The sequence below is a fragment of the Hemitrygon akajei genome, chromosome 7, assembly GCF_048418815.1.
Source record: "Hemitrygon akajei chromosome 7, sHemAka1.3, whole genome shotgun sequence".
NCBI lineage: Eukaryota > Metazoa > Chordata > Chondrichthyes > Myliobatiformes > Dasyatidae > Hemitrygon > Hemitrygon akajei.
The window spans coordinates 40,558,612-40,572,047 of NC_133130.1; the positions used below are offsets into that span (position 1 = coordinate 40,558,612).

Consider the following 13,436-nt stretch of genomic DNA (forward strand, 5'->3'; position numbering starts at 1 on the left):
TGCCCTCACCAGAGAAAACTCCCCTTAATTCAACCATCCTAATTGGATAACACACATTTCTCCTCATCTCTTATCTTCAACAATAATCCTAGCAAGCTGAAAATGGAGCAAGTTGAAAACAAGCAGCTCTTACAGAACTGCTAAAATGAAATACATACAGCATAACAGTAAAAATATGAACCAGGGCATTACAGAAGATTCCTATAAATGATTATGTACCTGCCAGGGCCTGTCCCAGTCCAGTGGGATAGGAAATGCTCCTAGCCAAGCTCCAAACAAACTGGAAATTGTGGTGATTTGCAGACTCGTATCCCAGACAGATGTTGCCCTGCAGGAGGAAAAGGACATTTTATTCATTAGGTCATTCCCAATATAGTTAACCTGGAAGACTTTTATAAAATGGTTAAGATAATTGCAAACAAAATAGATATTGATCAGTAGACAGAAAAAAGGACAACGTAAAAAGCCAAATGACAGAGAGTGAACATGGAGCAACGTTGCACTGGGGAGGAATTAAAGTGAGTCGGCAAAGGAACGAACACGAACTGGTAACAGAAAACAGGAGACAAGGCAGATTATAGATAATGGAAATCTGGAGCAACACACAAATGGCTGGAGGAACTCAGCAGACCAGGCAGCATTCTTGGAGGGAAAGAAGTGATCGATGCTTCCAGCCAAGATGGCCTCAACTGCTCAGTTCCCTCCACAGATGCTGCCTGACTTGCTTAGTTCCTCCAGCAATTTGTGTGATGCAATGGAAAACAGAGATAAAATGGACAAAGACCCACCAGAGTAGAGTATTCGGTGGAAGCATATCGAGTCGGAAGACAAAGAACACAGAATGTATTAGAATATGAGCCCTACTCTGATAACCACTACCCAAATGGTCAGGGATTGCTCAGAAACTTCCACTTCACATGACCACCATTAGCTTCCTGAAAAGTTTACCATATTACTTTCTGATACTTAATGGACTAAGTATGTTCTACCATTCAAGGCTGATTCGCACTTGGCTTAACAACACCCACCCAAACACTGCCCAAGGTACTTTGAGATCTGGCAAGACTGCATACAGCATTCTTTCCTGGTGTCTTTGATAAAGGACCTTACTGATCGAATTAATTCAAGTTAGACTTAGATATCTGAGGAATATTGAACCAGGACAACAGATAGCATTTCAAAATATCCAAAGGGGAATAGGACTCCTGACAATTAGATTGTTAATCTTGTGACGTGACTACCATCCTGCATCCATTAGTGCGACAGGGTTTGAGGTGGCAATAAGAAACACAGAAAACCTACAGCACAATACAGGCCTTTCAACCCACAATGCTGTGCCAGAAGTGTACTTACTTTAAAAGTTACCTATGGTTACCCATAGCACTCTATTTTTCTAAGCTCCATGTACCCAGTGTTGTACATGCACCTTCACACCAATCAGCCCTATCATCATACATTCTCTCTGTATTCACTGGCTCTTGTTTGGACAATGCCTTAAGTAGGAAGCAAAAGCCCAGGTGAGTACTCAGCTAAGCAGACTCAAACCTGTGTTAGGCCTTGGATGAGGTAACCATCTGCGAATAGCAAGTGGAGTGCAGTTTGTTGCTTGGGCAATCAGTAAAGCCCAAATGAATTCAGGTGAGCAGACTGAGAGCAAGACCCAGGAAGGATCTTATTGATTTGTTCAAGACTGGATATTACCGGAAACGAGCAAAGAATCTGTCAGCGTTTAATGGTGGCTAGGAGCCCCTAAACTCTAAAATTCCCACCTTTCCATTTCCTCTGACATTAGCAGGCATTCATTCTTTGGCTATTTTAATATTTATATGAACCACCAGTTTACAATGAAAACCATCAAAAGGAGTTTTTAAAATAAGACTGCAGCTCATGAAAGGCATATTATTGCTAGCTTGACTGAGTGGCACAGAATAATAATAGGATGTCAAATTCTGACATCCAGTGTCTTGCAATTTGTTTTGTGCCTCAACTATTCAAGGCCTTTATTTATGATTTCTGTTGTATTAAATATACGCATCAGAAAACTACATATGCTGGATTACAAAAGGCACTCAGGGAAACTATACACTGTGGAGAAGCAAACTAGAACTACCAAGCAGCAATAATAGATTAAACAAAAGTGTGGGAAATCTATTTCAATGTCTACAAATACAAGATCATCCACCAAGGACCTTAAAACAGTGGAAAATTAAAACTGTAGAATTCCAAGGAAACTTTATAGACAATAGGTGCAGGAGTAGACCACTCGGCCCTTCTAGCCAGCACTGCCATTCACTGTGATCATGGCTGATCATACACAATCAGTACCCCGTTCCTGCCCTCTCCCCATATCCCTTGACCCCGCTATCTATAAGAGCTCTATCTAACTCTCTCTTGAATGCATCCAGAGACTTGGCCTCCACTGCCTTCTGGGGCAGAGCATTCCACATATCCACCACTCTCTGGGTGAAAAAGTTTTTCCGCACCTCTGTTCTAAATGGCCTACCCCTTATTCTTAAACTGTGGCCTCTAGTTCTGGACTCACCCATCAGCGGGAACATGCTTCCTGCCTCCAGTGTGTCCAATCCCTTAATAATCTTGTATGTTTCAATCAGATCCCCTCTCATCCTTCTAAATTCCAGTGTATACAAGCCCAGTCGCTCCAATCTTTCAACATATGACAGTCCCGCCGTTCCGGGAATTAACCTTGTGAACCTATGCTGCACTCCCTCAATAGCAAGAATGTCCTTCCTCAAATTTGGAGACCAAAACTGCACACAATACTCCAGGTGGGGTCTCACCAGGGCCCTGTACAGCTGCAGAAGGACCTCTTTACTCCTATACTCAATTCCTCTTGTTATAAAAGCCAGCATGCCATTAGCTTTCTTCACTGCCTGCTGTACCTGCATGCTTGCTTTCATTGACTGATGTACAAGAACACCTAGATCTCGTTGTACTTCCCCTTTTCCTAACTTGACTCCATTTAGATAGTAATCTTTGTGGTCCAAGAACAGAGATATCAAATTACGTTGAAATTCATCAATAATGGAAATGCTCTCCTTTTATATTCTAGTCCTCTGGATATAAAGGATGTAGAAGTTATGCTTCAGTTAAAAAAAACAGCCCCAAGTAGACTATACCTAGAATATTATGAAAAGTTCGGGGCAACTTAATGAATAATTAGATTTTGAATTAGGGTACTAGTAGAATTAGAGGGAAATTGAGGAAAATAAATCACTATAGTGTGTGAAAGTCATAATCTGAACTGATAGTGAAGATAGAAACAATGATCATATGTAAAATATACCTGGAGAAATCCTGACACACAGAACCTATGAGGTTACAGGTCAATAACTGGAAAGTGTGATTAGTCTGGATATTTGTCCTTCACGACCAGATACAATGGGCCAATTGACCCCTCTTCCACTATAAATGCCTATGACAAAACATAGCTCCCTGTCTTAGCAAGTCACAATTTGAAGTGAATTATTGCTGAATTTTATTTCAGCAGCAGGACAACCCTGAATTGTTCACAGTCAAATATGCAGAAACTTTTAATTGAAATATATCTCATTCGACATCTTACTCTACGCTGAGCAATACATAGAAAGTTAGCTAAAGTAGATTGCATCCTCCTCCTGGGACTTGAGATTCTTTATGATACCATCCATTTTTGATTCTATGCATGACCTTTATTTCAATCGTACGTACAAGTTGGCAAAAAGCAACATTATAAAATTTAAAACTTTTGGCAGGGAGTTCAGCATTATGTCAAACGAATCTTCCTTACTATTTGAGTCTAACAAGTCATGACACAATTATGAAACCGTTACCTGGTGGCTTTGTTATTTGACTAGAGCCAGAGGCATGGACTATTGATCCGTAGGTAAAAATTCCATTAAGGTTATCCCACCAGCTGGAAAACTTTAATTAAACATATCTAACAGTGTGGCCTGTACGTGATCCTGACTCAGCAACTAACTGCCACAGAATCAGTTACATAGAAAGGTGCCCTTCAGAAGAAGACCCTCTATACCCAAGTACAAACAAAAGAAAATCTGCAGATGCTGGAAATCCAAGAATCCGAGCAACATAGACAAAATGCTGGAGGAACTCAGCAGGCCAGGCAGCATCTATGGAAAAGAGTACAGTTGATGTTTTGGGCCGAAACCCATCAGCAGGACTGGAGTTCAAGTACTCATCTACACTATTCTCTTTTACCAGTATAGTCATAGAGACATAGTGTGCCAACAGGCCTTTCAACCCAACTGATCCATGCTGGCCAAGGTGCTGTATCCAAGCAAGTCCCCTTTGCCAGTGTCCGGCTCAAATCCTCTAATTTTCTCCCAATCTACGTACAGTATACAGTGTACAATATACAGTTTTTCTGTGTTTGCACGTTTTAAAAATCTATTTAATATACGTAGTTTATTTACTTGTTTAATTATTATTATGTTTTGTTTTATTTGTTATTTTTTTCTCCGCTAGATTGTGTATTGCATTGAACTGCTGCTGCTAAGTTAACAAATTTCACATCACATGACGATGATAATAAACCTGTTCTGATTCTGTCCAACTGTCCCTTAAAAGTTGTTACTGTACCCATCTCAACTACTACTTCTGGAAGCTAATTTTTTGTGTTAAAAAAGTTACCCCTCAAGCTCTGATTAAATCTCTCCCCTCTCATCATAAACCCATGCCCTTGAGTTTTTGATTCTCCCCAACTCTGGGAAGACTGACTGCACTTACCCTATCTATACCCTTCATGATTTAACACACCTCTACAAGATCACCTCTTCAGCTTTCTACACTCCAAGGAATAAAATCCCAGCCTGTCCAACCTCTCCTTATAACTCAGTCCCTCAACTCCTGTTAACATCCTTGAAAAACTTTTCTGCTCTCTTTCCAGTTTAATAACATATTTCCTATAGCAGGGCAACCAAAACGAAACCAAGTACTCCAAGTGTGACCTCCATCATTGGACTCTGGCATAGTTCCAGAGAACTGGAAACTTGCAAATGTCACTCAACTCTTTAAGAAAGGAGGAAGGCAGCAGAAAGGAAATTACAGACCAGTTAGCCTGACCTCAGTGGTTGGGAAAATGTTGGAGTCAATTGTTAACGATGAGGTTATGGAGTACTCGGTGACACTTGGTGAAGATAAAGGAAAATCCTGCCTGATGAATCTGTTGGAATTATTTGAGGAGATTACAAGTAGGATAGATAAAGGGGATGGAGTGGATGTTGTATAATTGGACTTTCAGAAGGCCCTTGACAAGGTGCCACACATGAGGCTGCTTACCAAGTTGAGAGTCCATGTTATTATCGGGAAATTACAGGCATTAACGGTTAGAGCATTGACTGATAGGTAGGAGGCAGTGAGTGGAAATAAAAGGATCCTTTTCTGGTTCCTCTGTTCTTGAACTGCAAGGATCCTCTGTCTGTAACACTCACCAGGAACCTGCCGTTCTCTGTGAAATATTTGGTCTGTAGCTTACTGAGATTTAGTGATTCAAATGCACATCCAGATGCTTCTTCAATTAATTCAATTCAAGTTTAATTGTCATTCAATCATACATGAATACCACCAAACGAAACAATGTTACTCTAGACCCAAGGTCGAAAACACGGTACCAACAATCATACACAGCACGGAGCACACATACAATGTACAATATAGCAAGCGCATAAAGGTACAAGATACAGCCACTTGAGCCATCATTGTCGAAACCTGCAGTCGACCACAACACAAGTTTGTCATCTGCCGAACGATCACAGGGAGCAGCATTGACTCTAACCTAGATGGTGCACTACTCTGCTCTGGGAGGAATGCACCAGCTCCAATGCCTCTCTCCTGACATCTGTCAATAAGTGACACCACAACATGAGGCAGGGTCCATTGAATGCCGTAGAAATCTGCAGTTGACCACAACATCTTCTGCTCCACTCCAGCCTGGACTCTGCACCACACTGCCCCCCAGTGGAGCACACCAGCTCCAACATTTCTTTCCTGGCAGCGGCGTTGGCATTGGGGCTTGAGGCCTAGTGCTTGCTACGACTGAGCCCATGCAGCTCTCCCACTTAGATGTCATCTAATATGCACTGCCTCTCTCCTAGCTGAGAAAAAAAATTCACATATGTCAGTTAAACCCATACTCATCATCAGGAAAGTCTATTCTACTATCCATTATTTTGTATACTTCTCTCAATAATCTCTCCTGCCCCCTCCCCCCACCACCATACGTCCCAATTATTTCTTCTCGAAGGACTATCCACTGCTACAGTTTCTCTCTCCCACTTCAACATCAACCCTGTCCAATGCTGTGTACTTTAGGCTGTGATCCAAGTTTCTTCAAACAATAAATTTTCACTAACTGAATAACTTCCACAAAATAGAGTCTTTAGAAGTGGAGAGAACAATGTCCAGAGAACCAGATCCTAAGAATATCAAAGCCCAAATCAATAAGATTGAAATATGATGGCACTGTTATTCGACATTCTCTGACAGCACAGATGGAAATAAAACCATAGAGAAATTATGAGAATTCACTCAATCTGATTTGACATCTTTTGCATTTTCTCATAATCTAAATTGCTCTCGGAACCTCTAAATTACTGAAAGAGGCACAGCTTTCTATTTCTAGTCTTATTAAATTTATGTGTGGAACCATTATTTCTGGTTCTGTTAGGTAAAGTTGGACTTGAAGTTCCTAACCCAGTGTCTAAATTACAAAAAGAAATATCTTTTTACACTATCGATACATAAACACTCATCTTCAATTTAGTGAAAGCTATAAACCGAGCATCTTTTTAAACGTCGAGAAAGACAAACCTCCACAGAGCTGACTTCCCTTCCCTCTCCTGGCTAACAACTCCTGTAAGTATTGTGATGGAAACCTGCATGCAATTTCATGCTGATGTCAGAAGTGCCGAAGCCAAGTTCATTTCAATGCACCACTCACTCAAATTTATATTTTAAATGTAACCAGGTGATATAATTCTTTTTTACCATATCTATTTTGTTAACAAGGGCACTGACCTCCTCCTCTTGCTCTGCTAGTTCCTGCCAGTCGGTCAGGAAGTTGGAGGCTCTCCCTGTTCGTGTGCATACCACTATTAACAATGAGCAGCTGTCCTACAGTGCAGATGTAGTAGGAATGGGGCAGCTCATTGCTCATCTTGGCTTTACTCCCAAGTAAAGCTTCAGTTACATGGGACTAATATACTGCTCCTGTCTTGAGCAAAGGAAGCAAGAAAAAAAATCTGAGATGAAGAATCACACATGCAGTCAAAATCCTATCTCCTTTATCCTTCAACCAAGCACTTTTTGCTTTTCAGCCTGTGGAAGGCAAAGACATTTTTAACACTCGACTTGAGCAGAAATGTTTTTTCAATTAACAAAGAGTTACATATGTAAGATCCAGTTAAAAGAGTGGATTTTAATATTCAAAACATGGTGGACTGTTAATTCCAGACGTGGGTGTTGGTCGAACAAATTCTACTGCTGAGCCCCTTTTAAATCAATCCTATTGAGCCCATAAGTTAGCCAACAAAAGAACCTGTATGTAGAGCAATGTTAAGGGGAAGTACTTCTCTCTATTAAGACCAGCAACCCATTACTTTTAAAAGCCCATTAAAGGTACACAGTGCATTCTGGTTGATTGGGCTATCGGCTAATCGAGGCTGCAGTTTATTAGGGACAACTCTTAAAGAACAAAAACTAATCGAGAAAATAGCTGGGATTTCCTTCATTTAGTTGGGACACCATGCCTCTTAATTGGGACAGCAGACTGGTGCCAAGCAGTTTCTAACAAGTGTCAGTCAAGTGCACTTGTGCGGCTGTTAGACACTAGACCCTGCTTAGTGCAAACAGTTTTTTAAAATAACATCAGTTGTGTGTGTTTGTATTCAAAAAGCAGTGATATTTATTACTGATAGTTGGCAAGAAATAAGCAGTAGGACAATAACAGAACTGTTTTTCTCACTGCAGTTTCAAACAGTCAAGCTTGGAGATGTGAGAAACAGAATGGAGTGAAAATGAAACGATTTTACCACTTCAACAAACAGGAACTATGATGAATTTGAAGGTATCGACAATCATCTTAAATGTTACAATGAAAATGATGATTTAGAGGATGCAACAGTTTTTAACTAGAAACCATGTGTGCTTGTGTGGCTGTTAAGACACTACACTATGCTTAGAACTAACAGTTGTTAAATAGCGCCAGTTGTGCATGCTTGTGTTAATGTTATTTGTTTGAGGTGACCAACACCAAATTAAAAAAGCAGTGATTTCTGACACCACTTCATGCAGGAAGGCAATGAAGGCACTCCATTATTTGCACTGGATGTCTACACAGTCAAAAGAACACGGCAGTGTACACTGTCCAAATTTCTCCATCAATAACAATTAGGAAGTAATCACAGTTTTAGAGTACTGTAGTAATATTGGTAGTGTTCCAGTTTGTTCTGCATTTCATATAAATACATAATTGGTACTTAATTAAATGGTACTTTGTCCGTTTTAAACTATTACCATGAAACTTTGGCTAATTGGGGGGGTGGGGCAGCAATTTAATTGGACCGAAGTGTGCTGGTCCTGATATGTCCCAATTAATTGGAATCCACTGTAAAGTTATTCACACCATAGGTAGCAAATAAGGCATGGTTACTTAGTGGTTCTGTTATTTACTAAAAGCCGGGTGTTGGAACCAATGCCACGGTGAGACAAGGTCAAATCCCTGTAAAAATCCTAGGAATTTAGTTTCACATTATTAAACTAATCTGAATTTCTTTTCAAAGCTGATTTTTATCATGATAACCTTAAAGGAAGTCTGTTATCCTTAATTTCTTATTTTCTTGAGATATAACACAAAATAGACTCTTTGAGTCGTGATACCCAGCAATCCCCCGATTTAACCCTAGCCTAATCATGGGACTATTTACAATGACCAATTAATCTAACAATTGGTAAGTCTTTGGACTGTGGGAGGAAACTACAACATCCAGAAAAAAACACACAGTCACAGAAAGAATGTACAATATCCTTACGGGCAGTGGTGGGAATTGAACCAAGATCGCCTGTACTGTAAAGTGCTGGGCTAATCAGCACACTACTGTACCATTCCACCATTGACTTACATGGAGTTAAGACCTACCAATGCAGTTGATTCTTAACTGTCTACTCAGTTTAAGGGTAATTAGGGATGAACATAAAATGCTGGCATTTTAGCTATTATCCTCAAAGTGAAGGCATAAAAACAAAAGCAATCATTTTAAACAAAATGTTTAACAGCACCTGCTGTGCTAAACTGTCTGAGGTCAACTATCTGTACAACCTTTACTCAACTCAAAGGAACAAGGCTTCTCAGAATGTATACTGTAAATTTAACTAAATGTCTGTGACCACGCGCCTCCTAGTGGTTGAGGTACTCTGCACAACTGTGAAACAACCAAATGAGAGCAGCAAGATGCAGTGTTGATTAAATGACGCAAAGGGAAAACTAAATCACTACCATCTGTAACTTTTTTTAAAATTTCCAACCTTCGACAGCAAAAGCCTTTTTATTTTTCTAAAAGGTCTAAATGTTTACCTCCTGATCTCTCTCAGATTTTCTCCTGCCACAATCATTTTCTTGTGTGAATTTCCTGGTACTAGGACCCGTTATCGTTAATAAAACATTTATTATCCGGGCCAAATTTCCTATCACAGGAAAACTTCAACAATCCAATATCGAGCTATTTGGAAAATCCTAACAGTCTGGTTTACTGTGTGCAGATTCCCGCAATCTCTTCCATTCACAGGGCTCTAGTTCCCAAGCTCCCTTTCACTCAGCAGGGCCCCAGTCTCCACATTCCCTTGAAACTTGCTGTGTTCACCAGAAGAATTACATTTCTACAGCACAGCATCTAAAACATATTTTGAAAGTGCACTGAAGCACAAATAGAACAACTTCTGATGGTCTGGAAAATCTACTGGTCCAGCACCAAAGTGCAGATTAACAGCATTACACTGAAAATTAATGTCTTGACTTTTGCAACTCTTAATTACATCAGTAATCTGTATAACTGCTCGCAATCCTTCATAAATGTTGTAAGTTTTTGAAAAAAAATGATATTGAAATTGAAAATCATGCTTACTTCAACCATGGCTTTTACAATAACACATTTAAGTGCAGCTTAAACCATGATGACTATCAAATAGATGTTTACTAGAGTTTTTCCACAGCATCACCTTCCCCACTTACTTTGATGACAACAACAAGGGTTTGATGACAATAATAACTGAATCACATGAAAACACTGTAGCATTTAGTGCGAATGCCAAATTGGGTTTATTTCAAAGGGATCTGGTCAAGAAGGTGTACGAAACAGCATGAAGATGGACTATTTCCCAATTCTGACTCAATCTGCAAAGACACCATGCTCAATTCAGCACAGCTATCAACACTTCCCTGCACGGCTATCTGAGAAGGGTATCGGCCATTAAACTCCTTCCCCTTGTGGGAGCAACATACATTGTGACTCCTATTGGAGAACTGAGGGCCAGCATCAGAAATAGAAAGGGAAAAGAGTACTCAGATTTTTGGAGTTGGTGGGGAGGGAAGTCGGGGGGGGGGGGGGTGTTGTTGCGAGGGGAAGAGGCAAAAAGATAGAAGATTATATTAGAAAAGCCAAAAAGAAATGCAGATGCTGGGAATCTGAAACAATGAAACAGGCAACTCTGGAGATGCTCCGACAGCATTTGTGGAAAAGGTAAGAAAGTGGAGAGTGGGGAGAAAGGCTATGCAAATGATACAATTACTTTTTTGGGCTACCTGGTCAATCATCTGTTAGGAAGAGTGTGTGAATAGATGCAGGTTAATGAAGGCAGATGCGAAGGAATGGGAAAACAATCTGCTGGAGATTTAATACCACAGTTGCTGAAAATGTGAAAGGGAAGGCTGGGGGCAAAACACTTAGCAGTACTGATAGAGAAAAACTGAGTTCATGTTTCAGGCACACGACTTCGCATTAGAATTGGCTAGTTACGATACAAACAGGAATGAAAGGGTATCTGAAATCGTTGAATATTCAAGTGCAGAGAGCTGCAGAAGATGAGGTATGGTTTCTCAAGTTTAGATTAGCTTTATTGGAATAGTGCAAGATGCAAAAAACAGAGTCTGGGAGTTGAATGGAAAATTAGAATCAAAGCTGAGTGGAAACCTAGAACCAAAGTTGGGGGAATGACATGCACCACACCTCTAAAGATTGTACTGCTTATTAAATGAGAAGAGACTGGCAGTTTGCGGCCAGAGCTGTTACTGCCAGGACTGTGAATTACCATTTAAACGCATGTCATAATAGATTTCATGACCTTAAAAGACATGACAGGGAAAGCTGCATACCTCCAAGACACAGTTACCCAGATGCATACACACGTACACACCAAGACCATCTACATTCCATCCCCTCTTTCATCACTAAATTTCAACCCTCTCTGCCTCCCAGCCAAGCCTTCAAAGATAGGACATTGGAAAGGCCACTCGGCATTCATTAATCCTCACAGTTTCAGCTAAAACTGCGAGAATCTGAATGCAGGTCACCTCCACAGGACAAGAGTCTGCACTGTTATTCCAAAATCCAATATCACAGGATAAGCATTAATGGTTAGAGGATGCACAACACAGAGGAATACCCCAAGCTATATTCTGACACCAGTCATTTTACTGTGGAGAGGGTCACCAAAGAGAAGGTTCCTAAGCTATTATTAATGCTTTTTGAGATAGTGATTTAGATGCATATCATATTTTTTACTGAGTTAAGTATTGTATGTAATTAGTTTTGCTACAACAAGTGTATGGGACATTGGAAAAAAAGTTGAATTTCCCCATGGGGATGAATAAAGTATCTATCTATCTATCTAAACACAATGATTGGAATGCTTTCATATCTAGACAGTCACAAATGCACAACGTTGCCTTCTCAAGAACAAGAATTCTGAGTACTCACTCACCTCATTTAGCAGAGCAATGCCAATTATGAACATCCAACAGATGCAACCAATGAGTAGTTTGCGATTCTAAAGGAGCAAAATGATGCTACATGTGGGCAGGCTATTGTTCCTAAAGTGCTACATCAAAGAGAAAGGACGCAGGAACTCACCTGTCCCTCCATCATGAGTAAAGCCCTGCACAGTGACTCCAACAGAAAGAGTAAAGGCCAGATTGCAGTGATTACACTTGACAACAAAGATTTTGCCTCCTGTAAATGTATCTTCTGGGTTTTAGGCTGCTGATCATGAAACTCCCCTATTACACACCACTTTTTTGAAATCACTTATAATTGTTATTTCAACTCATAATTCAAGTCAGAATAACTGATGCCAAGGAAGGCATTTTTGTTGGTCCACAAATCAAACAGGTCATCAATGACAGGAAATTCAAAGAATTCCCAGTGGGACCGGAAATGAAAATTCGTATGGAAGGCATTCAAGGATGTTGAAAATTTTCTTGGCAACTACAGAGCACCAAACTATGTACAGCTGGTTGACAACATGCTTCAAGCATACAAAACCATTAAGTGCAGCATGTCATCGAAGATTCATTTCCTGCATTCTCATTCAGACCTCTTCCCTGCAAATCTTGGTGCTGTCAGTGACGAGCATGGTGAAAGGTTTCACCAGAACATTGCGGTCATGCAGAAACAGCACTTAAGGCAACTGGAATTTATCAATGCTGGCTGATTATTGTTGGACACAAGCGAGAAGCCTCAGACACTGAACACAAACAAAAATCATCAGCAAAACTTTTTTTTTTGCTTAGTTGAGCGATTGCAAAACGTCAGCACTGCTATGCAATTAAATGCATTATAGTCAATAAAAGTTAATTTCTTGTTTCTCCAAATTCCTATGTAATACAAGTAGTACGAAATTGTATTCGTGTTCAGATTCAAGTGGTCTATCATAAACTGAAAAATTTCCGAGGAAGCAGCCCTTTCGAAAAAGTTTGTTGCCCAGTGTTATTTCATTGTGTTGCTTTTATTTAGCGATACAGTGCAGAATGGGCCCTTCTGGCCCAACCAGCCACACCACCCAGCAACCCACCTGTTAAACCCTACCCTAATCACAGGACAATTTGCAATTACCAATTAACTGGTAATTAGGACATAGAACAGTACAGCACAAGAACAGGCCCTTTAGCCCACAACGTTGTGCAAACCAGCTAAAAAGTAAATAAAAACCCAAAACCAAATCCCTCCGATCTACACAATATCCATATCCCTCCATCTTCCACATATTCGCATGCCTATGTAAACGCCTCTCAAATGCTTCCAATGGATTTGCCTTTACCACTAGACCAGGCAGCGCATTCCAGGCATCCACCACTCGGGTAAAGAAACAACACTTACTCCTACATCCCCTTTGAACCTTCTCCCTCTCACCTTCAATGCACGCCCTCA

General features: G+C 40.3%; 1 protein-coding gene across 1 annotated transcript in view; it reads right to left on the reverse strand.

The window, feature by feature from the left end:
* pigf (phosphatidylinositol glycan anchor biosynthesis, class F) overlaps positions 1 to 13,436 on the reverse strand; it is a 77,642-nt gene that overhangs the window by 40,774 nt on the left and 23,432 nt on the right. The window contains exon 4 of the mRNA XM_073050690.1: positions 220 to 328. Coding sequence (XP_072906791.1) covers positions 220 to 328 — 109 coding nt within the window. The remainder of the gene's footprint in view (positions 1 to 219; positions 329 to 13,436) is intronic.